The sequence below is a fragment of the Bos grunniens genome, chromosome 5, assembly GCF_055505025.1.
Source record: "Bos grunniens cultivar Pamir isolate PY7600 chromosome 5, Bosgru_T2T1.0, whole genome shotgun sequence".
Taxonomy (NCBI): domain Eukaryota; kingdom Metazoa; phylum Chordata; class Mammalia; order Artiodactyla; family Bovidae; genus Bos; species Bos grunniens.
The window spans coordinates 111526374-111554055 of NC_141169.1; the positions used below are offsets into that span (position 1 = coordinate 111526374).

The 27682-nt window shown below is 38.1% G+C and overlaps 1 protein-coding gene across 1 annotated transcript in view; it reads right to left on the minus strand.

The window, feature by feature from the left end:
• The window catches only part of DMC1 (DNA meiotic recombinase 1), a 36607-nt gene that overhangs the window by 6486 nt on the left and 2439 nt on the right, over positions 1-27682 (minus strand). Inside the window, exons 2-13 of the mRNA XM_086402851.1 lie at positions 27561-27644; positions 26874-26918; positions 25700-25846; positions 23860-23942; positions 17887-17939; positions 15765-15806; positions 14432-14504; positions 10922-11013; positions 10465-10538; positions 10225-10339; positions 9815-9875; positions 1540-1656 (exon numbers count right to left, since the gene is read on the minus strand). Coding sequence (XP_086258977.1) covers positions 1540-1656; positions 9815-9875; positions 10225-10339; positions 10465-10538; positions 10922-11013; positions 14432-14504; positions 15765-15806; positions 17887-17939; positions 23860-23942; positions 25700-25846; positions 26874-26918; positions 27561-27611 — 953 coding nt within the window. The 5' untranslated portion in view covers positions 27612-27644. The remainder of the gene's footprint in view (positions 1-1539; positions 1657-9814; positions 9876-10224; positions 10340-10464; positions 10539-10921; positions 11014-14431; positions 14505-15764; positions 15807-17886; positions 17940-23859; positions 23943-25699; positions 25847-26873; positions 26919-27560; positions 27645-27682) is intronic.

Consider the following 27682-nt stretch of genomic DNA (forward strand, 5'->3'; position numbering starts at 1 on the left):
ATATATAGATAGATAGATAGATATTTATATAAAATACATGCATGTACATATGTACATACATGTGAAGAACTGACTCATTGGAAAAGATCCTGATACTGGGAAAGATTGAAGACAAAAGGACAAGGCAGCAGCAGAGGATGAGATGGTTAGATAGCAATGGACATGAATATGACTCAATGGACATGAATTTGAGCAAACTCCAGGAGACAGTGGAAGACAGAGAAGCCTGGGGTGCTACAGTCCATGTCATCGCAAAGACTGGTACGTGACTTAGCAAATGAACAACAACAAAAATGTATGTACATCAACCCATATGCATATACATACATATTCATGTATGACTCCTTTTGAATTTGGACAGAAAACCCCAAAGGCTTCAGTCTCCATAGGAGAAGCTGAAGGTGACATGACCCTCCAGAACGTTCCAGCACCATCTTTGCAGCGAGAGACAGGAGAGGGGTAAGATGTACTATGCAAACATTACAGGAAATGACAGGTTATTGCTTTTTTTAACAACAAAAGCACCAGTCTCCTTCCAAGCTACATACTTGCAAATCTTGAAAAATTCCATACAAATCTTTAGTCCCAGCCCTATGCCAGGCTCTTGTTTTGCAGTTCATCTCTAAGTGGCCAAAATATTAGCTTTCTCACTCTAAAGATTGTTTTCTTATTCTCTCCATTTATTGGCTTCAGGGGCTCAAGGAGCTCTCTCAGGTCAGAGAGGGGCAAGAGCTGGAGCTGGAGTCTGAAGCCCAGCAACCCTACCAGCTGGGCAACAGCATCCTAGGTGTTGAAGTCCAGCTCCAATAGCACCCCCATGCCCACCAGCCTCAGGGCTGAAACAAGTGCTCAGAACCAAGGGCTGCTCCTTCCAGCTCAGCCTTTCCAGACCCAGTCAAAGGTATATCTACTGAGGAACAGTTGCAGGAAGGGTAAAGGTCCCCTCCCCTGCCAACCCTTCAGAGTTAACAAAACAGGCAAAAATGGGGGAGGTCCACAGAGAAGGGTCAGCAGCAATGCTCAGGAAGGGGTGAGCAAAGCCTCCTCAATTCAAATCGCTTTAGGTTTACTATTGGTAAAATCTAAGCTTATAACTATTAATTAAATAAGTAAGTACTGTGAAAGAATATAAGGTGTAATACAGAGTATTAGCCTAGACTGTAAGGGTCAGGGAAATGTTCCTTGAGAAAGTGCTGTTTAAACTGAAACCTGAAAAGAAAACTAGCAGAAAGAAGAACATCCCTATAACATGCTGCACTTTTCCTGAATTTACCTCACTTAAAGTGGAAATCAATTATTTCATTACCTAGCTTTACTGTAAGATTTGGAAGGTCAGGGACCAAGTCTATTTGTCAACAAAATCCTCGAATCCCTAGAACCTAGTACATATTAGGAACTTCCCAATGAATTTAATACTTTTTGAGAAGGAAATCCAAGCATGTAGGGTCTGCCCTTGGAATAATTATAGCCTCTCTGGAGAAGTAATTCTATATAACATCATATGCACAAGAATCTAATTAAGAGTAAAAAAATATTTACCTGTCGTAAATCTTGGCAATTCTCAGCTCTCCTCTTCCTTTTCTCAAGCTTATTCTTGTTGTTGAAGCATGAGCCAGAATGTGTCCCCCAATGGGTTTTTTGGGGTCTGCTTGAAAACTGAATTAACAGAACACTTTTCAGGTTTCATCATATGAACTATATACAAAAATACCTGCGATTACAAGGCATTCTCTATGGAGAATGGCAAGGGATAAATAAGAAATAAGAAATACCCAACCCTTCTGCATGATGCTCTGATGTAAATGAGAGCATATTGAGAACCTCTTTCTTGCTCATTAACTATTGGAAGCCTTCAATGTTATATGGTTCTGAATTTGGGAAGAGTTTCAGAAATATATTTATTGCTGATGTCTAATGTTTATTCTAAAATAGGATACAGGAAAGATAAGCTCTTACTATGATCATATGGATTCCAAAATAAATTATGATTACAAGGTCATTACAAATACTGACACTCTTGAGAGACAGATATACTTACTAGAGGATGAACACTCATTTCCAAAGAGAGATGATTTTGAATGAACAAAATGGGAAATAAATGATATGATCTGCAAAAGTGCTAAGAAATCAAAATAGGGAAGATAACATGGGGAGAAAATGTCCTAAAAATAACTCATAATGTAAGAGGTTATACTTATTTAAAACAAAGTACAACACAGCACAATAAATAGCCTTAGCTCTAGAGAATATCAAACGAATTCAAATTTTACTTGTTCCATCAAAGTGTTCAGGATTCTGTGTAGAATTTCATGGAGAATTTATGGCTCTTGACTTTTCTTGTAAGTTACCAACACTTTAATAACTTAATAAAAGATATAAACTCTTTCCCAGAAAAATGCACAAATGTACACATATAAAAATTTTCACGTAAGTTTAGGAGATTCATAGTTCCTTCCTGCTCTGGTGTGGACAGGTATTAACAATAATAGTAACAACCAAGATTTATTGAGTCCTTACTCTGTGGCAGACACTCTTCTAGCTCATCTAATTATTTTCCTTTGCTGGGATTCCATATGTAGTAAATAATTTTTGATTAAAATTTGGATTCTGCCTACAGAATCCGAGGTCTGTAGGTCTGCCCACAAAGAGAGAATACCTTGGTCATAAGAACCTCAAATGAAATTACATTTTTCTTTATCAGTAAACTGGCCCTCTGATCTTTCACTGAGTCTCATAAATTTGATTAATGTGAGTCTGCCCCTAAGAAATGGATTTGTTCTCAGTGAATGACCAAATCAATCCTCTGTAAGGGTAAGGGCCCTGAACTCTGGTCAACTCAACAGGGTGATGGACACATCCTTCCAAAGCCTATCCAATGACAGCATGCTAACCTTTCCCCTGGCATATACAGCTTTAATGTTCTATGTGGCATAAGAGATTTAGAGTTAGACCTGAGTTCAAATTTTGGCTTACCAGCCAGCCATATGACCTCAGGAAACTTGTTATTCATTCTCAATGTCTGTTTCTTGATTTTAAATGGAGAATAATAACTGTATGTAACTGGTACAATAGTTGTAAGAATAAAATGAAATAATTTAGATAAGGCAGTAACCCAGTAACTGAAATTATTATCTGCCTTCCTAATCCTGACTCACTATCTACGTTACCTTGGGCTAATTATTTACCTTTATGAATCTGTTTCTTTAACTGTAAAATGGGAACCAAAAAAGCCTCTTACTTTTTAGGGCGGTTGTGAAGATTCAAGGCGTATTTAATACAACTCATGAGGAGCCTACTACATGCCAGGAACAGTGCCACATCATTTATAAAGCATTAGCTTTACCCTTCCAGTAATCTCAGCACACAAAAGACACTCAATAAATGGAGACTATTATTATTTAACTATGATTTCGTTAAAAGAGTCACTCTTTCAGTGACATGTAAATCAAGTAATTTTTCTTCAAGTTTCTTTGAACTTCTTGAGTGTTCTAGCAATTATAAACATGTCTTGAGGTAAAGTGCAAGAAGGTATAATAGCATTCCACATTCATTTAGAGGGCTTTAATTTACTTCTATTTCTGACCAAGTGAAAACAGCTTCAGAAAGCCACCCACATCCTTCCTTTAGCCTATTCTCTTATTTCCCCGTCTTCTATATTATCTTTTCTTCTTCTCTCCCTTTCTCAGGGGATGGGGGAGTATGATGAGGAGGAAGAGACAGGGGTAGATATTTGGAATAGATAGGCCAAGAAAAATTGTTTCATTTATCCTGCTCTGGTTGAACAGGATACAGCATGTTATATAGTTAACGGCAAGACAAAGAATCTCCTGATCTTTCAACTTCAAATCACGGTGCAGGAGCATAGGATTATGGTGATGGTAGGGCAGGTGGTATTTTTCTGGGATGAAATAGGAAAAACAGCACAGTGAGGCTAAAAGAACATCAGTGTTGCAGTTAGATCCCTAGGTTTAAATTCTGGCTCCTGTTTTTTAACTGTGTGATTGACCAAGTAGGCACTCTAAGCCTCGGTTTCCTCCTTTATAAATTAGGAATAACAACAGTGTCAACCTCAAATACTGGCTGGAGTGGAGACCTTGAGCGGTCCAGGCAAGGGCAAACGTGAGAGAAAACTGGCACTCCTGGTACTTTTGACTTGCTAAGGGGCAAGCTTAAAGATGGAATTTTTTAGAAGGAGTCCTTTAAGAGACTGAGTGAACATGTCCAAAAGTGAGGAGGATGTTTTGAGATTATAGGAAGATAAAGAGAGAAGTGTACTGCCAAAAGAGAGGAATTTTGGCAAAAAAAAAAAAAGGAATGGCTTTAAAAGATACAGTATGTGTAAAAAGTTTTGTTAAATAACCCCACCACTATTTCCTCTCAAACTATGCAGAAAAATCTACACATTTAAAAAATTTTTGAAGACAGAATTCTGGGTTTTGGATGGTGAGATGGGGAGAAATGTGGCAATATTCTGAGACTGGCTTCATAGAATAGGGAAGTCTAGGAGGCAAGCCAGGGCTTCTTTGGTAGCTCAGCTGGTAAAGAATCTACCTATAATGCAGGAGACCCCGATTCAATTCCTGGGTTGGGAAGATCCCCTGGAGAAGGGATAGGCTACCCACTCCAGTATTCTTGGGCTTCCCTGGTGGCTCAGACAGTAAGAATCCGTCTGCAGTGCGGAAGACCTGGGTCTGATCCCTGGGTTGGGAAGATCCCCTGGGGGAGGGCATGGCAACCCGCTCCAGTAATCTTGCCTGGAGAACCCCCATGGACAGAGGAGCCTGGTGGGCCATAGTCCACCGGGTCGCAAAAGTTGGACATGACTGAGGGACTAAGTACAGCACAGTAGGCGAGCTTTGAAGGGGTGATATGAGAATTATATAAGATGATAAGTGAAAGCACTTGGCACATGGTGAGCAACCAATGAATATAAGCGCTCTTAATTTTGAGGGAGAGGAAAGTGAAATTCAAATAATTTAAATGTTTCACAAGGTCAGCATGCTAGTGATCTTGGCTTAATGTTTTTTCTCTACCATATTGTCTCTTCAGTTCAGTTCAGTCCCTCAGTCGTGTCTGACTCCTTGTGACCCCATGAACCGCAGCACACCAGGCCTCCCTGTCCATCACCAACTCCCGGAGTCCACCCAAACCCATGTCCATCGAGTCGGTGATGCCATCCAACCATCTCATCCTCTGTCATCCCCTTCTCCTCCTGTCCTCAATCATTTATACTAATGATGTAGAATCAGTAAGTGACATCCTTAAAGAATAAACTGCACATTTACAGGACTGCAAACATTCTAAGATGACTTTTTGTTTTAGGGAAACAGATACACAAATGAAGTAGGGGGACATCAAGGTCTTATTTGTTGCCTATCTGATTATTTGCTGTGGTATGGAGCTTCACAGGCTGATACTTTGACTATTTCCAGGCCTTTACCAACTGGATCATTCTAGTCCTAAAATCTGTATCTGTGAGCCTTATCTAGGAATTACTGCTCTGCTGTATCATATGGCAGCTCCTCGCCTCTATAATTTTGTTCCTTTTTAATACAATGTGCCATCGAGTATAATGCATGGGATATAAGCCTCAATTATTGTCAGTGTACTTGGGGACTCATACCAATTATAGTGATAGTTCTCTGACAGGCTCCAGGAGAGCTGCAGCTTGGAGTTCCTTAACACTGAGAAACAAAGATATTTTCTTTATGGAAAGTATTCTAATAGCATTTGGAATTCTTTAGTTTAAAATTTTTTAATTTAGTTGTGGCAATTTATGTGCTTCACAGCACATCCATTTAATTTATATTGCCATAATATTAATACATTTTAGAATATACTAATTATAGTGAAACTTGTTTCTGTATAACCTGGCTAGGTAGAGGGGATGCTATTTCAAAGCAGATTCACCAAGCAAAAATACTAGCCTTTGTTACTTTCTTTGGCTCTTTACCTAGCTTCCTTCATTACAAATCTCCTCTGCTCTCTGACTCTTCAATTATTTCCTTTCTGTCACCTCTCTATTTTTCTCTTACTGGAGTCAATTCAAAATGATTTGATTCCCTTCGAAACTTTTTACAAATATAAGAAAAAGAATCCTATCTGACCTAATTTCCACAGACTTCTTTTGCCTTCTAACTCTAGATCGACAGTTTTGGCCTCTTCAATGTTCCCTCCCAACACCTGAAGAAAGAACATTGCTCTTTAACTTGTACTGTTTTATTTGAATGCAACCCACTTCCTCCCTCTGAGCCAATGAGTCATTTTCTCTTTTTAAAGTGAGCCTTAAAAATCTTCCATTTCTCTTCAGCTTAAAATTATTCTTTTTGTGAAGTACTTCATGTCCTGTGTATGAAAGACACCACATAAAACAGAGATTGCCCTAACCACTCAAGGACTACAGACTTTGCATGACATTTCAAAGCTTTAAAATTTAAATTAAGACATTATGTATTTTGTTTTTCCCTAATGGAAGCAAGGCACACAGTCTTGTTTGTTCACTAGTGAATTCCCAGAATCTTGTTACATAGTATATTTTCAATAAATATATATATTGAATGAATGAATAATTTCTCTCTCCCCAGTCATTTTAACATGCTTGGACTTTCCTGGTGGTCCAGTGGTTAGGACTCCACACATCCACTGCAGGGGGTTCAGGTTCAGTCCCTTGTTAGGGAGCCAAGACCCCGCATGCCTCAAGGTGAGGCCAAAAAAAAGACCAAACCAAAAAAAAAGGTGCTTAAAACCTTTCGTGTAGTTAAAACTTTTCACATTGGAATCTCTTGTAATTAAGTAGAAAATAAAATGGTACTGAAAAGTGAGAGTTATATCAAACTGCAGAAGATGCAGCAATATTCTTAGGATGAGTTCAGAAAATGCCTAAAGAGAGATACATTCATTTCAGAACAATTTTCAGAATTTACAATATTATATCAAATATCTTCTTATATATATCAATGATTGATTTATCTGCTAACAAATGACATACTGACTCAGTTTTAAAGTAACAGAACTTTGTATTGCACCCATCACAGAAATAATTGATTTAAACAAGAATCTCCAATAGGGACTTCTCTGGTGGTCCAGTGACTAGGACTCTGTGCTCTTAACTCAGGGAGCCTGGGTTTGATCTCTCATTAGGGAACTAGATCCTATATGTTGCAACTAAGAGCTCACACGCCCAGTGAAGATGGAAGATCCTGTGTGCCTCAACTAAGACCCAGGGAAGTTTCAACTAAGAACCCAGTGCAGCCAATAAATCAATAAATAATTAAAAAACAAAAGAATCTCCAATAGATGCTAAAATCAAAGGGTGCAGAACATCATACTTACATAAGTCTCAAAGTATCACCCCAGAAATTACTTATTAATTACCAAGGGGAAAAGGTTTTTTACAATGGAGAAATCTTGTGAACACCATCTTAATCACATGATCAAACCTAACATCAGTAGTAATGGGACAAACTGAAAGAGTGTACCTCTTGATATGATATATGGAAAAGGTCATAACATCACTTATATAGTTTTCCTGCCAAATGTGTTTAACGTTTTAAATAATGAGAAAAAAATAAACTCCACATTCGAAAAACAATTGGCCTGTGCTCTTCAAAAATGTTACATGGTCCCAATGCAGGCAGCATGGGCTTGATGACCCTGTGTGCCACATGGTGCGACAAAAACATCAACGTCACGAAAAACAAACAAAGGTTGAGGAGCTGTTCTGATTAATGGAAACTAAAGAGACATGACAAGTACATGGAATGCATGTTCCTTCAAACTACAAAGGCTATTATTGGAACAAGTGGAGACACTTGAATATAACTGCATATTAGACAACTAGTATGCCAGTATTAATTAGCACCCTGACTGTGCTAATTATGTTGTAGTTATGTACAGGAATGTTCTTCTTCTTAGAAGAGATATGCTGAAGTTTAAAAAGTGAGGTGTCGTGATGTCTGCAAATAATTCTCAATAATTCAGGGGAAAAAACTCTCAAAGGGTTCACAAAACATATACATACATATATAAGCCTGTGTACATATGTAGTATATAGAGAGATTTTACATACACATGCACACACACAAACACATAGAAAAACTGTGACAAAATGTTAACAACTGATGAACCTAGGCAAATGATGATATTTGTGTATTTATTGTGCTAGTCTTGCACTTTTCTCTGGCTAAAAATTATTATAAATAAAAAGTCATTGAAAAGATCTTTAAAAAAGCAATACATAGATTCAGGGTTATTTTGATTGCTTATCCAGATACATACTGCTCAAAATTTGTGATGGTGGCAACTAACCTTTCTTAGAATTCTCTGTTTCACTAGACTACTTTCACTCTCCTTGTCTATTCACTGCCATCTTTCAAGAAGAGGCATCAATATGTATGTTATGTGCACAATACGTCAACAAAAAATGAATATTTCCAGCATGGACTGGCATGGACTGAAATTCTGTTTCTTCAAATAGGAGACTTCTCTCATAGGACCTCTTACAAATATACCCCATATATATGTATATATATGGGGTATATCCTGTAGAGAGCCTGCTTTTTTGTTTTCAGGTTAACAGCTTATTGGTGCAACAAAAACCATTCATGTATTTTTGGTGAGTGAAGTCTCCACATCACTTCCTGCACATAATAAATGTCACCCCCCGCCCTGTAAGAAACCATTCATGTATCTTGTATATAAGTTTTTATTTCCAAGATTTTTTATTGTTCTCCAATATCCTTTTAATCTTAGACAAAAAAGAACCCCAACTATCTCTGAAAATAGTTAAAATATTGCTTTGTTTTATAAAGAACTAGAGACAAATAGATCTGGATAACAAATAAGTGATATTTGCAATTATGAAATAATATGCACTCTGAAAAATATGATTTGAGACAGATTTGTGCCCATATCAAGACTGATCATTTTGGAATTATTTCCTATTCTACACTCTAAACCCTTTTTTTCCCACTCAATAACCTCAGATATGCAGATGACACCACCCTTATGCAGAAAGTGAAGAGGAACTAAAAAGCCTCTTGATGAGAGTGAAAGAGGAGAGTGAAAAAGTTGGCTTAAAGCTCAACATTCAGAAAATGAAGATTATGGCATCTGGTCCCATCACTTGATGGGAAATAGATGGGGAAACAGTGGAAACAGTATCAGATTTTATTTTTTGGGGCTCCAAAAATCACTCCAGATGGTGACTGCAGCCATGAAATTAAAAAACGCTTACTTGGAAGAAAAGTTATGACCAACCTAGATAGCATATTGAAAAGCAGAGACATTACTTTACCAACAAAGGTCCGTCTAGTCAAGGCTATGGTTTTTCCAGTGGTCATGTATGGATGCGAGAGTTGGACTGTGAAGAAAGTTGAACGCCGAAGAATTGATGCTTTTGAACTGTGGTGTTGGAGAAGACTCTTGAGAGTCCCTTGGACTGCAAGGAGGTCCAACCAGTCTATTCTAAAGGAGATCAGCCCTGGATGTTCTTTGGAAGGAATGATGCTAAAGCTGAAACTCCAGTATTTTGGCCACCTCATGTGAAGAGCTGACTCATTGGAAAAGACTCTGGTGCTGGGAGGGATTGGTGGCAGGAGGAGAAGGGGACGACAGAGGATGAGATGGCTGGATGGCATCACCAACTCAATGGACGTGAGTTTGAGTGAACTCCAGGAGATGGTGATGGACAGGGTGGCCTGGCATGCTGGGATTCATGGGGTCGCAGAGTCGGACACGACTGAGCAACTGAACTGAACCAAACCCTTTTGATATTAACTTTTGTGAAATACAAAAGCAGAATATTGGGGCTTACGTCATAGTTGCTCCTGGGTCAGCAGTCATTTGATTGGTCACAAACACAGCTACATTATATTCTGCATCAAGAAATAAAATTAAGAAACTAAGAGAATGGCAATATAAATTAAAAGTTCATTGCTTAGATTTCAGAGTTTAGAAACACTGTGCCATGAATTTCTTTGATAAACAAGATTACATTTCTGTTTTTTCACTGTTAACATAAAGTTATTGTTATATTATTTAGGTACCTTATTGTTTTAGAATCAGTATTTCTGGTTTTAAAAAAGTGTTGTATCCCCATGAAGGAAATTTTATCTTTTAAAAAACAGATTGTCTCCTGACATTATTCTGAGCTTCTCTGCAAAGCTTATCCAGCAAATAGTCACAGATGCTATTCTGATATCACCGTTTATTTTAAACATCTACCTTCTGAGATTTTTTGGAGTCGTGACAACATCTGGGCCAGTTTTTGCTGCCGTTCAGCCAATTCCCCACGACCACTGAAATCCACTCGGAAAAGTGCCATTATTGAATCAATGATCTGTGCAAAATTAATGTAAAAATAAATAATGCATTTGGAAATGGAAGTTAATTTGAACTGGAGTCAACAGAAGAAAGATAATATGCTAAATAGCTGCAGATTGAACAGTATTTAAAAGCTTGTACCAGTAGCTTAAAGATGCCAGCTTCTTCATGGAACTTTGCTGCTACATAATCAAGTAGCTCCATCTGATGTTCACCTGATGCGAAATGCAGTGGGAAAATGTTATAAAAGCTAGAAGAAGCAGAGACTAAGATTATGTATGTCCTTGGAACTCGGCAAAAGAGAGCCCCTGAAGGATTTCTTAATTATGACTTTATTAAATATGGTAGCATACATACCAAATGATACCTTATCCAAAAGAATGTTACTCTCCATTTCAAAGACATAGAATAAGAAATAATTTGAGAACATTTCAATGTCTAAGGACTTAGATAAAATCTGTGGATTGACTAAATAAATCTGGAGAAAAGTAAAACAGAAGGAGAAAAGAATAATGTCAAAATAAAGCATCGCTCAAATAATACATCAATGCTGCCAACCTTAAAACAGCCTAAGCATCCAATTGCATGGGGTTCTTACTAGTATATGCACGTGCATAAAGTACATTGTCCAGGACTGCATTATGGTCTACATTGAAGCGATCAGCAATGTCCCGAAGGCGATCTGGACGGCTGGAGTATGCCAGATTAAGGATCCAATAAATCAATTCCAAAAAGTTTAGACAACAACTACAAACAATAATGCTCTAAGTGAGTGAGAGGCAAAACACTCTACCTGCATAGGTATTCTGAGGATGCTAATAATCACCTAAAATCTATATCAGACTTTATTTTTCCTAAGTGCCTTAATTAGGTAGTAATAACAGTGATAGAAATAATGAGACAGTAATGAATTTAAGTATTAAATTATCTAATCTAAACAACAACCTTGGAAGTGAGTTGTTATGGCCTGTACTACATTTTACAAATGAGGACACTGACAGAGATTAGGCAAATGACTTAGAGGTAGGCAGCAAATCAGTTATAGGAGAAAAACTAGAAATTAAGATTTGTGAACCTCTTTTGTTCTCAGTTCTATAAAAATAGATCTCTTCTATGAAGATAATATCACTGAATTATAATTCAAGTCACTTCAAAGTGAATTAATTCACTCACGTTCCTCACTTGTTCAACACACAACAGTTTAATAGACCACTAATCACGTGTTGCCAATAAAGATAAATTTGACTACATGAACCAAAGGTTCAAAAAAGTCACTTTAAGGGTACAGAAAGGAATTATCACCATATAGTTTTTCATTTATTTCAGGTTTAAAATCCACTTTCTTCTAAAGGAGTTTTAATAACATTCTGAAATTAGTAAATTCATAGAGGGGACAAATTTGGTGTACCTGGAAAGGTATTCTGGAAGATGCTAATAATCACTTATATCTATCTAGACTATAAAGAGTATTAATAAACATCTTTTTAGGTCTTTGGTGATCCCAATATTTTCCAGAATGACATAAGATAAAATGCATGTCCATGGACTCATTTCACTTACAGTATTTGTGTTAATACTGATCATACTATGCTGTGCTGTGCTTGGTTGCTCAGTCATGTCTGACTCTCTGTGATTCCATGGACTGCAGCCTGCCAGGCTCCTCTGTTCATGGGGATTCTCCACTCAAGAATACTGGAGTGGGTTGCCATGCCCTCCTCCAGGGGATCTTCCCAACTCAAGGATCAAACCCAGGTCTCCCGCATTACACGCAGTTTCTTTACCATCTGAGCCACCAGGGAAGCCCAAAAATACTGGAGTGGGCCGCTTATCCCTTCTCCAGGGGATCTTCCCTACCCAGGGACCGAACTGTGGTCTCCTGCATTGTAGGTGGATTCTTTACCAGCTGAGCTACCAGGGAAGCTTGTAAGTAACTATAAAGCAAGGACCATTTATAACCTTATTTGTTGACACTTGGAACTAGTTCAGTAAATGCTGAACTGTCTTTAGGATTTCCCAGTCACGCTGCTGCTGCTGCTGCTAAGTTGCTTCAGTCATGTCCGACTCTGTGTGACCCCATAGACAGCAGCCCACCAGGCTCCCCCATCCCTGGGATTCTTGAGGCAAGAACACTGGAGTGGGTTGCCATTTCCTTCTCCAATGCATGAAAAGTGAAAGTGAAGTCGCTCAGTCGTGTCCGACCCTCAGCGACTCCATGGACTGCAGCCTTCCAGGCTCCTCCGTTCATGGGATTTTCCAGGCAAGAGTACTGGAGTGGGGTGCCATTGCCTTCTCAGTCCCAGTCATCCTACAGCACTATATATGTTTTCTTCAGAGCTACAATGACAGCCACTAAAATCTTCTACTGCTGCTGAGTATACTCAGATGTTATTGGTAGACAAGTCAAAGAAGACAAGGAATTGGAAGAGATAAAAAAGTTTTTTTTCACTATGTCAGTTTTTATAAAACCAGGTGACTATATAACCAGGAATGTAAAGTTGGGCTTACGCTAAAGGGAAGTTCAAACCAATTTACAAATGTTTTTTAGCAGATCAGCATATGGAATTATCAGCATATTAACCAATTACCAGTGCAAGGCACTACGGAGGATTTAAGGAGTCATAAGATAATTTATGCCATAAGTAAGTGTAAAATATAATTACGTAGGCAAAATATAAGCACACAAAAAGAAAAATATCAAGATAGAGCAGTATACATGTAAGAGACACTGAAAGAATGACATTTCACTTGGGCCCTTGCATATCCTTGTTCCCCTGCATTCCCTCTTACGTGACCTGGCTCTTAGCTGTTTCTACCATTCTGGATAAAATCCAAATTGCCAAACAGTGGCAGATATTCTTCAAGAACAATTCCTCCCTCTCAAAGAACCATATTTAATCAACTATTTCTGAAACTAGATAAACTCCAGCTGAGCAACTCTTGCTTCAGTCCTATTGTTAAAAGGAATGTCTTCTGAACCTGATAGCTCCTCAAACTATTGTTACTTCTTCTATTTATTGGTTAATTACACACTACTCAATTCCTTACTGTTTATCTGCAACAAGCTTCCATCATCTTTCTTTACCGCAAATGGTCTCTTGGACTCCTAATTGCAAATCTCAGTGATCCTTCTCAGTTTACACCCTCTCTCTGTGTGGAACCCCTTTTCTTCTTAAAAAAAATTTTTTTTTTTTTTTTTTGTGGCAAGGGCTTAGTTGCCCAGGACATTGGGATCTTAGTTCTCTGACCAGGGATGGAACCTACATCCTCTGCCTTGAAAGGCAGATTCTTAACCACAGTCCATGGAATCACGAAGAATCGGATACAACTAAGTGATTAACACATACACATGTATACATATGTATGTATATGGGCTTCCCTGGTGGCTCAGTGGTCAAGAATCTACCTCCTAATGTGGGAGATGCAAGTTCAATCCCTGGGCTGGAAAGATCCCCTGGAGAAGAAAATGGCAAGCCACTCCAGGATTCTTACCTGAGAAATCCCATGGGCAGAGGAACCTGGTGGGCTATAAACCATGGGGTCACAAGAGTTGGACACAACTTAGTGACTAAACAATCACAACAATATACGTGTGACTCATTGGAAAAGACTCTGATGCTGGGAGGGATTGGGGGCAGGAGGAGAAGGGGACGACAGGATGAAATGGCTGGATGACATCACTGACTCGATGGACGTGAGTCTGAGTGAACTCCGGGAGTTGGTGATGGACAGGGAGGCCTGGCATGCTGCGATTCATGGGGTCGCAAAGAGTCAGACACGACTGAGAGACTGATCTGATTGATATATACATATGTGTGTGTATGTGTACACATATATATATATAAAACTGGGTCACTTTCCTGTATACCTGAAACTAACATGACATTGTAAATCAACTCTATGTCAATAAAAAAAAAATACACAATTCTTAAAAAGATTTAAGAGGAAAAAAGTGATTTGAGAACTCAACTAGCAAATGTTTCCCCTTGTTTTTTTTTCATTATTATTGGTTTACAGGATAGTTATAAAAATGACATATTTCAAATTCTCTTTTATAGTAATAGTACTATATCACACTATTGTTTGCAATTTGCATAAATAAAAGGGTTACAAAGTATTTTCTGTATCGATGAAAATAATCTTTCCTCCTGAGTAGCCGCCGGCTCCTGGAAGTTGAGCTGTCACTAGGAAGCAATTAAAAATTAATTAATATTAACAAGAGTGAATAAACTCTGTACAAATGGATATACAAATTAACATGGGATTTATTATGGTTGCAACTCTCTAGCCATCTAGCAAATAATAGTTTCTAAATAGCATGCTATATTTTTATATTACTAACCATTGGTAAAATTATAAGTATTCTTCCAGCATAACAGTAATTCAGCAAAGAATGTCTGTATCTTTCACAATGGGAGATATTCATGAAATTTAGCTCTCCTAAAGAACAGAAGTAGAATAACAAGGTCCAAATATATAGGACAAGGGACTATATTTAATATCCTACAATAAACCATAATAGAAAAGAAGGTATATATGTGCATAAATGAGTCACTTTGCTGTACAGCAGAGATTGGCACAACATAGTAAATCAACCATATTGTAATAAAAAATTTTTTAAAAAGAACAGAGGTAGAATTTAAATATTACTTTCTTCCTATAAGAAATAATCACAAATATAATTTATGCTATGTAACTCATTTAAGTAACTTTTCAATTAATGGATGTATTAATTTTAAATGTATTTTCTTTATATGTAGTACTAACACTAAGGAATTATTTTACATTAAGCACACACATTATTTCATTTATTTTTCAAAACAATCCTAAAATGGCCCTAGCATTATTCCTATTTTACTGATGGGGAAAATCTGAAAGGTGAAGCAACTTAACCAAGGTCATGCAGCTATTAAGGGTAGAGCTATCTGGATTCCAGAATCCCCTTACTAAACACCCATTTTCCTTCTACTTGGGTCTAAGAAATACAGTACAATGACTTTATGTAAAAGGAGATATTTTTGCTTATTTTAAGTCTTTTTTAGTTCCACCCTTACTCTATGGAAAGTAAGGAATTCTAAAGCCTTGATAGATTCTGTGATATTCTTATAAACATGATATACAAAAGACAGAATAGGAAAAATTGAGGCCATGAACAAATACCTCTCTCCACCAATACATTCATATATCCATTCACCTCCTCCCTATTTCCATTCAGGTGTTCAGGGTGCAGTACACACAACATGGCCTCACGTATCACACATTCACAGACCAGCTCTGGTATTTGTGTAACCGTGGGGAGTTAAGTAATCTCTCTGAGTTTTAGTTTCCTTGCAAGTTTGTTCAGATTACATGAGATTATATAAAGTACCAGGCACAAAGTAGATTAGTAAGTAATGGCTATGATTATTATTGGTATTGCTATCATTGTTGTTATATATCCTTACCACAGAGGGTATGAGAGAGTTGGGTTTTTCCAGTTCGAAATTCTGTGAAACACAGGGAAAAAAATAGTTAAGAGTTAGATTATTTTCATAAAGACTAGATATGGTCTTAGAGTATGGTTTCCTTTTCCAACTGTCAAATCTCATACACGAAGTGCCTCTATGTCATGAATGGATTCTACATATATGAATACCAGTAATAAAAATAACTTTTTAAAGGTTTTCTTTTTCAGAACTGTCCTTTAGATGATCAGTTCAGTTCAGTTCAGTTCAGTCGCTCAGTCATGTCCGACTCTTTGCCACCCCATGAATCGCAGCACGCCAGGCCTCCCTGTCCATCACCATCTCCTGGAGTTCACTCAAACTCACGTCTATCGAGTCGGTGATGCCATCCAGCCATCTCATCCTCTGCTGTCCCCTTCTCCTCCTGCCCCCAGTCCCCCCCAGCATCAGAGTCTTTTCCAATGAGTCAACTCTTCACATGAGGTGGCCAAAGTACTGGAGTTTCAGCTTTAGCATCATTCCTTCCAAAGAACACCCAGGACTGATCTCCTTTAGAATGGACTGGTCCAGGGGACTCTCAAGAGTCTTCTCCAGCACCACAGTTCAAAAGCATCAATTCTTTGGCGTTCAGCTTTCTTCACAGTCCAACTCTCACATCCATACATGACCACTGGAAAAACCATAGCCTTGACTAGACAGACCTTTGTAGGCAATGTAATATCTCTGCTTTTCAATATGCTATCTAGGTTGGTCATAACTTTCCTTCCAAGGAGTAAGCGTCTTTTAATTTCATGGCTGCAGTCACCATCTGCAGTGATTTTAGAGCCCCAAAATATAAAGTCTGACACTGTTTCCACTGTTTCCCCACCTATTTCCCATGAAGTGATGGAACCAGATGCCATAATCTTCGTTTTCTGAATGTTGAGCTTTAAGCCAACTTTTTCACTCTCCTCTTTCACTTTCATCAAGAGGCTTTTTAGTTCCTCTTCATTTTCTGCCATAAAACCCAAATTTTTCTTAGGAATAACCATATAAATGAAAGTGTAAGGCTCCACCAAAGGAAAGAGAGCCTGGAGTTTTCGCCCTGATCTGAGATCCTCAAGGGGAATACCAGGGTGATCCTCAAATTGGTGGTATCTCCTAGCTACCAACAAAAGCAAATACTCTCTAGAGAAAAACATCCCCACTATACCAATTTAGGCCCACTGAACTTCAACAGATTAAAATTAAGAAATATGTTCACAAATATCAATAAACACACAAGAAGGTAAGTCATTCAAGTGGGTTTCCCAGGTGGCTCAGTGCTAAAGAATCTGCCTGCAATGCAGGAAATGCAGTTCAATCCCTGGGTGGGGAAAATCCCTTGGAGAAGGAAATGGTAATCATTCCAGTATTCTTGCCTGCGAACTCCCACGGACAGAGGAGCCTGGTGAGTTATAGTCCTTGGGGTCGCAAAGAGTCGGACATGATTTAGCAACCAAACAACAAGCCATTAAGACTGGGAGTCAACAGAAGTAAACAAAAATTTATTTCTCCAAGTCAGCAGAAACATCAACACTGAACAAACAAACAAAAAAACAGATTTGGTTCTTTGAGGACTGAAAATAATGGAACTGTCAGGAGCAGTACATAAAATAGCTATGCATGGATTTCTTTTTTCTTTTTGGCTGCACCACGAGGCTTGTGGGATTATAATTCCCCAAGCAGGGATCAAACTCAGGCCCTAGCAGTGAGAATGCAGTCCTGACCCCTGGACTGCCAGGGAATTTCCAACTTTTTTTTTTAATAGAGGATACAACAAAGAGAAAAATCTATTCTCTATGTTCCTGATATATGCATTTCTTAAAAATATTAATAAGATCAGTCTCATTATACAACTACTTTCTGAAGGTATGAGAGGAAAAAATTTTCTTCTATAGGAATCAGAGATAAAAAGATGAAAAATGTCAATAAAACTCATCTGTTAATGTTGGAAAATATTTTAATTGTAGCCCAGAAAGATCTTGCATTATGACAACTGATATTTCATCATAAGTTCCAAAACAGATACAATTTATCATTGATATGGGTGTGTATACATACATATATTTTTCATATAACAAAATATTAAGCTTTTACCTACCTCCAAAAGCTTCTGTGATTGCCATGCTTTCAATTCCACCTCCTAGCAACTTACTAGAAATAGAAAGTAAGCTTCAGTAACAGGAACAGAAATAGAAATATCAAGAAAGGAGAAAGTGCTAATGTCATTGGTATTATTTCTATCTATGTACCTGATGCGAAGAACCAACTCATTGGAAAAGACCCTGATGCTGGGAAAGATTAAAGGTGGGAGGAGAAGGGGATGACAGAGGATGAGATGGTTGGATGGCATCACTGACACAATGGACATGAGTTTGAGCATGCTCTGGGAGTTGGTGATGAACAGGGAAGCCTGACGTGCTGCAGTCCATGGGGTCCCAAAGAGTCGGACACGACTGAGAGACTGAACTGAACTGAACTGATCTATGTGTCTTTCTATCCATCCAAGATAAACACACACTCTTGGCTGAACAAATGGCTTCCCACCTGCTTAGATCACCGGTTATACTGTGTATGGGTAGGGGGATCAACAAAACAATCTATAAGTCCTGCTGTTCCCACTCCTGTCTACCAACAGGAAATGAGCTATGCAGGCCTTATATTTCATTATTCTTTAGAATTGAACTGAGGTTTGAATAAATGGTTTTAGTTATTAATTGGGTTCTTCATACTGTGCTGGGACTATGTTTCTAAAAGTCAACCAAATATCCAAATTTTTTAAAGTACTGAGAAACGTGAAAAATAGATATTAGGAGAATCCAGTGATTGTCACCATGATTGACGTATCTCACACAAGCCAAATTCTATGAAGAACATGTCAGAATAGAAAATATTCAAAGATGTGATAGGTACTGCTAGCAGTTAGAAAAATAACTGTCAGATTTTGACAGCATGTACTTAATTGGTAACTCAGTGATTTAGTGCATTTGATATATATTCCTGATATGAAAAGACCTAAAGTTAAATAATCTCAGTCATTCATTTAATGCAACAAATATTAACTATAGTAATTGCCCTAAGATCTGGTAGGAGCACTTTAAACATCTTTGTAGTTTGTATTAGCATGGCTTCTGGGACATGGTCACAGACCAGACAGAGCTCTAAGAGATATGGATAATTTAACAGATGTACATTTACGTAGTTTGAGAGTAACTTAAATGTAACTTGAAGCAGTGTTGGAAGTTGGCCACAAATTGAGAGCTGTGGACTTCAATGAGAAAAAGAAAAAAATCTAGATACTGACCCGCATAAACTGAATCTAAAGGACATGCTGGAGAGACCACTCCATTTGAAAGGCATATTTAGAGATTCTATATTTAGAATTTATTTAGATTTTTATTTAGAGATTCTATAAGTCTACCAATTATTAAAGGAAGTTTTACTTGTCCTTCTTCATCTTGAGAAAAACCACCCTAAAACTTTGATTTAGAGAAATTTTAGAGAAATGGTTATAGCCCTGGAAAATCTAAGACAAAATTTCTGGTGGATATTCTGAAAAAATGAACCCCCAATTCAACTGAAAGTGTACCCCAAATTGCTTGGGATAGCATAACTAACTGTTCCCTTGGGAAACTGAGGAAAATTTAGTATTAGGAATAGAAATGGTGCTTTTAAATCTTGAAAGATTTTAAAATAGAGACAAAAATCAAACTCATAGATTACTATTTTCATATTAAATTTGGGAATAAACTGTGCATATTTGGTACTTGAAAACTCTCATAGTTTGAGAATTTGACATTTTTATAACATATTAGCCTGTAATTGATTAAATGATATAAAGCTGCAGCTTCTAAGTTGATAGCTAACTTTATACACAGTATTTGAACATTTAAGAGTGTCTAAGACTCACTATACTTATGTTTAATTTATTAAATTTATAGGGGCTTCCTTGGTGGCTCAGATCATAAAGAATCTGCCTGTAATACATTAAATTTATAAGACATTCAAGTAATTGAAAAGATTTTAGTAATTATACAAGCAAAGTTCTGAGGAGAAATATAATAAATTTATAAATATAAGTTAAAATATTCAAGGAAATTTGGTTAACCATATTAGAAAAGTTCCTTAAAATTTGTCAAATTTATAAATGGGCTTGCAGCTTAAGAAAAAATATATTAAGTAATAATATATACTGCTGCCGCTGCTTAGTCGCTTTAGCTGTGTCTGACTTTGTGCGACCCTATGGACTGCAGCGTGCCAGGCTCCTCTGTCCATGGGATTCCCTAGGCAAGAGTACTAGAGAATGCCCTCCTCCAGGGGATCTTCCTGACCCAGGGATCGAATCCAGGTCTCCTGCATTGCAGCAGGCAGTCTTTACCACTGAGCCACAAAGGAAGCCCTGATAATACATAAATAATAATGTATATTACTTAATAATATATAAGTAATATATAGAGTAATAATTTCTCTAAGCCAAATTTTAAAATTTGTATTTATTTATTTGTTTGTTCTGGCTGCGCTGGGTCTTTGTTGCTGCACGTGGGCTTTCTCCAGTTGCAATGAGTGGGGCTACTCTCTAGTATTTTTGGTGCTCCGGCTTCTCATTGCAGTGGCTTTCTTGTTGCAAAGCTTTGGCTCTAGAGCATGCAGACTCAGCAGTTGTGGTGCATGGACTTAGCTGACCCGTGTCATACAGGATCTTCCTGGTCCAGGGATCAAACATATGTCCCCTGCACTGGTAGGCAGGTTTCTTAACCACTGGGCCACCAAGGAAGTCCAGCCAGATGATTCTTAAACCATGATGTGGTAGAACAACTGGAGAATATCAAGTCATCATTTGAATCAAGTTATTTTGATCAACCTGACTTGGACCAATTTGTCTTTTTAAAAAAATATTTATTCATTTTGGTTGTGTTGGGTCTTAGCTGTGGCACGTGGGCTCTTCTCACAGTGTGCAGGCCGCATGTGGGATCTTGGTTCCCCAATCAGGGATCAAACCCACGTCCCCTGCTTTGGAAGTTGTATTCTTAACCCTGGACCACCAGGAAGGTACCTGACCAATTAGTCTTGGAGCAAGATTTCCCAAAGACTCTTCCTTAGCTGTTATTTGAACAAAAGGTTCTGTGATTTTAAAAATTTTAAAAATTTGAGGCAATGCTAGGTTAAACAGGTGTTTTACTTCACTATAGGAATTCAGACCCTTTAATAAAATGTATAAATCTCCGAGAAATACAGTTTATTGCACTTCCCCAACATATTTTACTATTTGCTTATTCAGTCAATTAGTTATTCCACAAATATTTACTGAACATCTAGTTTGTGCCAGAGAGTGCTTTATGCACTTGGAGTGATGTGTGTATGTGCTCAGTGCTCAGCTGGGTCTAACTGGAGTAAAGCAGTGAACGAAAGAGACAGATCCATCACTTTGTGGAGCTTCAATTCTAATGAGAAAACAGACAATAAACATAAGTAAGTAAAATATGTGGTATGTCAGATGTTATTAAATGGTATGAATAAAAATTAGATCTGGAAAAGGGATAAAAGATGCAGAGGATGAAGGTAGGAAGTTTTCAAATAAATTTTCAAAGAAAATGATCACAGAAGGCCCATGTGAGTTAGCAAAGACCTGAAAAATCTGACAGCAAGCCAGGTACATAATGAGGAAAGAGAGTTCCAGGCAGAGGGAATGCTAAGTGCAAATGCCCTGAGGTTGGAGTGTGTCTGCTATTTTCTAGGAATAGCAAAAAAATTAGCCCAGTTGGTACACAGTAAACCAGAAGACAAATAAGAGCTTAGATTTGAGATTAGGGAAGATTTTTGGCTTTTGCTCTGAGTGAGCCTGGGGAGTCATTAGGGTGTTTTGGACAGAAGAGTATTATGATCTGATCTATGTTTTAAAAACATTATTCAGGGGCTTCCCTGATGGCTCAGTGGTAAAGAATCCTCCTGCCAATGCAGGAGACATGGACGAGTTCAATCTGTGGTCCAGGAAGATCCCACATACCGCAGAGCAACTAAGCCCTGGTGCCACCACTGTTGAGCCTACGCTCTAGATCCCTGGAAGCGCAACTACTGAGCCCACGTGCCACCACTTCTGAGGCCCATGAGCCCTAGAGCCTGTGCTCTGCAACAAGAAAGACCACCATAATGAGAAGCCTGTGCACTGCAATGAAGAGTAGTCCCTGCTCCCAGCAACTAGAGAAAAGTCCGCCTAGCAATGAAGACCCAGCACAGCCAAAAATAAATAAATAAAATTATATAAAAAAATTTATCCTGCCTTCTATGTGAAGAATAAATGGTAGGGGCAATGTCTAAAGGAAGGAAGCTAGTTAGAAGTTATTATCAATAATCCAGAACAGATATTAATAGATGGTTTAGGCCAGTGAGGTAACAAAGGAGAAGGTTGTGAGAAGTAATTAAATTTACATTTTTTTCTCCCTCTCTGTACACATATAGGTACAAATAGGAAAAATATACATATAAACTTTGTATTATGAAAAATTTCAAACATAAACAAAAGTAGACAAAAAACATTATAATAATGAACTATCATGTACCTATCCCTCAGCCTCAACAGTTATCAACCATGAACTCATGGCCAAAATTTTTTCCATATAAACTGCCAACCACTTACCTCCCTTTTCATATTACTTTAAGCAGATATTAGGCAACATATCAATTCATCCTAAATATTTCAGTAGGTATCTCTACAAGATGAAGACTCTTATTTTTAATATAACTGCATTACCATATCACATCTAAAAAATTAGTAATTCCTTAATATCAACATCTAGTAAGTGTTCAATTTTCAGCCTCATATGTCTTACTTCCTTATTAGGCTTCCTTACTTATTAGGCTCCAAAATAAGATCTACGTATTGAGATTAAGTGACATGTCTTTTAAATGCCTTTTACTCTCTAGGTCTTCTCCCTGAGTCCACCTCTTTTCTATTCTTTATAATTTATTTGTTGAAGAAACTGGTTGGTTTATTCTAAATATATTTGAAGACAGAGCAGACAGGATTTGTTAATAGATTAGAGTTAGCATGTGAGGGGGTAAAAAAGGCACCAAGGATGACACTAAGGTTCCAGACCTGACGATTAGGAAAGAGATCTGAGCTGAGGGAGATTTTAGGAGGAGCAAATCTGGGGCAAATACTAGAAATCTGATTTGGGACCTGTGACGTCTGAGTTGCCTAGCAGACATTCAAATGGGGAGGCATATTTGACTATGAAACTCTTTTTTTTTCTTGGAGTTTTTGTGAGGTCAAGGTTTTGAGGAATACTTTGAGGAAATACTGCTTTGTTCAAATTGCTCTTGGAAACTTCTCTAACTTATGAAATAGTAATTCTGCCTACTAAGGCAGGGAAAAAAAAACACACACACCGTAGTCAACTTGCATTGCGAAGATGGTGACTATGTCTTAGGAATCATAAGATGGTAAAAAAAAAAAAGGTGGGGAGGAGTTAAAACTGCTGATGCTGAAAAGCAAAAACAACATTGGATTATTTCCTCTAAAATATTCACTCTAACAACTGAATTTTTAAAAATATTTCTTTGGTTGTGTTGGGTCTCAACTGACCCTCAATGCAGCGTGCAGGTTCTTTTAATTGGTTGCGGTATATGGGATCTAATTCCCTGAGGAGGGGTGGAACCTGAGCCCCTGGCTCCCCTGCATTGGGAGTTCGCAGTCTTAGCCACTGGACCACCAGAGGAGTCCCTAACAACTGATCTTTAAGGAAAACCAAAAGTGAAATGGAATTTCCTTGATCAATGGAGAATAAAAAGGAAATGAAAAGTTAAACTGATTTCTTTAATGGCTTATTAATCAATACAGACTGATTCAGAAACTACTTATACTTTGGGTCTGAATTTCTTGTAAAAAAGGTAATCCCATTTTTACAAGCAGTCTAAAATTTATTTGCTTCAGTTGCCATTTGAGGGGAAAAAAAAATTCTGCAAAGTAAGAAGCTATTGCTATTGTTTATAGTCAAAATAACAACTCGGACAGAGGAAAAGAAATGTAGTATTCCAAAGACTGTGCTTAGTGGTTATAAAAAATATAAATACATACTCAAATTCCTGGCTCCCAGTGGTGATATGGAAAACCATCTTCCTCTTCTCACTATACTCAAATGCAGTCAAGAATCCTGGTTCCTACAGAAAGACAAAAGGAAAGGTTCAAAAAAGATATTAGATGAATATCTTAATTTCAAATGCTGCCAACAACTATATACTTGATTCTCGGTCATCATTTGCTATAAGCTACAGTTCATTTGTCTTTGAAGGCAGCACAAGATCATGGTTAAGAACACAGGCTCTAGAGTCACCTTACCAAGGTTCAAACTACATCTCTAACACTTATTAGTTGTGCAATGTGTGGTAAACTACTTAATCATGCTGTACTTTGGCTTCCTCTTTTGGGTCAAATGGGATAATAATAGCGTCTCTCTCATAGGGAAGCTGTAAAGGTTAAATGAGATACATTTATGGCATAAAGCAGACTCGTACTTTACTAAGTGATTCAGTTGATTTCATTCAATGATGCTGGCCCTCTGTGTTCTTTATTAGCCACTCCAGATAGTTCTGATACATACCACTGTACTATGAAATTAACTTTCTCTGTCTCTGTCTCTCCCTCTATATCTCAATCTCTTTCTCTAAGGAAAAACAGTTTCAGTTAAGAGAGGATTAGACTGTTGGTGCATTAGTGGGTACACGAGAAGGAGAAAGATTCTTCTCTTTGGTAATAGAATTACTTTCCAAAGGAAAGAAGACTAATGCCTTGAGCTATAAAGGAGCAGTTTAAATCCCAAACCCTGGGTACTGCACTAGGGCTTCCTTAGATACCCTGGCAGTTACGGAACTGCCTTGTGGGTATACAGCCCAAGAGTACTCAGAACATAGAGCAACTGAGTTGTGTTCAGACCAGTTCAGTTGTGTCCTCTCCAAGTTCAGGACCACACTGACACTTGCAACTGGAAGGAAAGAGGTAACTGTTGGTGAAGAGAATTTCTAGGACTTGGTGAGAATGAGACTCTCTTATACACATGTAGAAAAGGAGAAGCCTGCTCTTCTGCAAAGAGAGGCTTTGGCCTTTCTGCACATTCTTATTTCCAGAGGTGCTGCCTCCAGTGGCCCCCAAAAGTGCTACACAAAAACTTGGGTCAAAGGCATGTGCTTCTGCTTGGAGCCATCAGCGGCATAGGTCTCTTATGGTCTATGGGCCCAGGTACAAAGTACAGGTTTCACTTAGCTTTATGCTCAGGTGCCTCAATGAGCACATTCTTGGTCATATCTATCTTAACTGCACAAATGGAGACCCAGCCACTGTTAGTCTTTTTCAAATGCAATGTTCTCTTATCAAATGCCTATACCAGGAGAGAGCAATTTCTTTGGTGCTGAGTGCTTCACAACAGCCATATATACAATGTTTGAGGAGATAATGCAAAAAAATAAGGAGGAGGAAGGTAAAAAAAATATGAAAAGGAGGGAGTCCCTGGTAGTCCAGTGGTTGGGATTTGGTACTCTCACTGCTGGGAGCCTGGATTTGATCCCAGGTCATGGAACTAAGATCTTGTAAGCAGCACATCCTGGACAAAAAAAGAAGAAAAGAAGGAAAGGCAGAGGCACAGAAAAGGGAAAAGTGATAGAAAAGGAGACAAAAATAAAAGGTTTTGTAAAAAATGATTGCCTTCATAGTTTTCCTGGTCTCTTAACCTCTGTCTCATTTTTTTTCAGAAATTATTGCTTTGAAACTTACATGATGAAAAGTTAACATGGGGCATATAATGTATAGTGATGCACAGGAACTCACAGTTATCACAATAGTTTCTAGTGTACGTAATGAAAAAGGCTACAGAGATTCCCAGGGCCCATTTAAGCTAAAACAACAAAGAATGGATTTTGCTTACAATAAGCTTGTTGGCTGCCTCTTTAATCTTGTCCACTTTCGCTTCTGAGAGTCCTTTGACATTGCACAGGGCTCTTCTTGTTGTCATCTGTATCCCTTTGATGGTACAGATGCCTACTGACTTCAGTTTCTTAATGTCAGCCACATTCTGTAAGTAAAAGAATGGGTGCAGCAGACTGAGAAAATGCCAGCCTGAAAGGCTCCCCTACTATGTCATGTGCTTTCATGTCCATCTACTTCCATTATGATGCCAATTTTACACAAGCAGCCAGGTGGAACCCACCCACCATGTAGCCAAATGTTCTGGAAATATCTGAGTAGAACATACCCAGCATGCTGCCAAATGTTCTGGCTGTGCCCTGATTTCCCAAGAATGTTAGTGAGACCATGGCAATGTAACAAGGAATTCAAAAGAAGAGTCTGTTGGTAGAAAAGCTAACAAATTTATCACACATTCACCCCCTCAGTTCAGCTCCTTCTTTCTACAGAACTTCATTACCAGTATGTTCTTTAAAAATCTTTTAAGATTTTTTTCTTTACCCTTGGAGAATGCAAATAACTACATAACCAAAAAACCAGCATTTTCTCTTGCTCCAACTTTCTAAATTCAACTGAAAGAGAGTAAATGTGAGGGCTTCAAAGGGTAGTGTCAGAGAAGTTTTACCGTCAACTGATTGCTACTGAAATTCATCTAGCTTGTTACTTAAAGTCTGGATTTCTGTCATCACCGACTCGATGGACGTGAGTTTGAGTGAACCCTGGGAGTTGGTGATGGACAGGGAGGCCTGACATGCTGCGGTTCATGGGGTCGCAAAGAGTCAGACATGACTGAGCGACTGAACTGAACTGTATTTGCTCTAATCACATGACAGAGAAAGTAAATTTTCAGTAGATAGCTCTGAATGCCTCCCGTTGGACCAGTGGTTCTCAACTGTGGGCAATTTTGCCCCCTGGGGACACCTAAAAATGTCTGGATAAATTTTTGGTTGTCACAACCAGAGGGTTGCTGCTGGCATAGAGTAAGTGGTTAGGAATCAGGGATGCTACTAAACACCCTACAATGCACAGGACAGCCACCTCAACAAGAAAGAATTGCCTGGTCCCAAATGCCAATACAGTCAAGGCTGAAAAACTCTCAAAGGGACAATTTCACAGAGTATTGAAAAAATACTTACAATTCCATGTTTTTGTAACAGGTCAATGTCTTGAAACAAAGATTCCTAAAGGAGATGGAACAGAAAAAAAAAGAGTGTTAATTCTTCATATCCAACTGTTTCACATATTTTAAAGACTTAATTCAGCATTGTGAGTCACTTCAAAACGCCTCAAATTCCGCTTCTCTAGACAAATTGAGGTAGGATCAATAATACTTTTTCAAATGTATTGATGCACACTTAAAAGCAGCGCCAACACTGAAAGCACTAGGAAGCCCAATGTGGCACTCAGCCCCCCGCAGTGGAAGCACAGGTCCCAGCCACTGACCCCCCGGGGAGTTCCAACAGTCTCTCCAAACTCTTTAAGACCTTAATCCAAAAGAGTGGAACAACACAAGCTATTTTTAAATATGTTTTCTCAGTCTTCTCCACCAGACCTTGAACTCCCTCCTCTGCTATTTGGTACCAATATGGCCATACCAATTGTTAAATTATTAAAATACTTTCATGCCAGCTGCTAAGTAGCTAATCTTAGCTCCCCTTGCCAAACAAGTTGTTACATATTTGTAATAGTGCCTCTCTCCAGAACTGTTTTATTTCTAATAAATAAAAATAGTAGTTAAGTTTCTAAAAGTAGTTAACAGAGAAGGAACTCCATTTTTGTAGAATGAATGAATATCTATGTATCTTTCAACATTCTAGGCATACATCTTCATCTTGGAATCCCGGTTCTTCCAGCACAACTTGATCCTCCTTCATATTGAAGGGTGAACAGCAGAAAAATAATCAATTCTGGAAAAACAAGAAATATTAGTAAGTTGTCACAGATC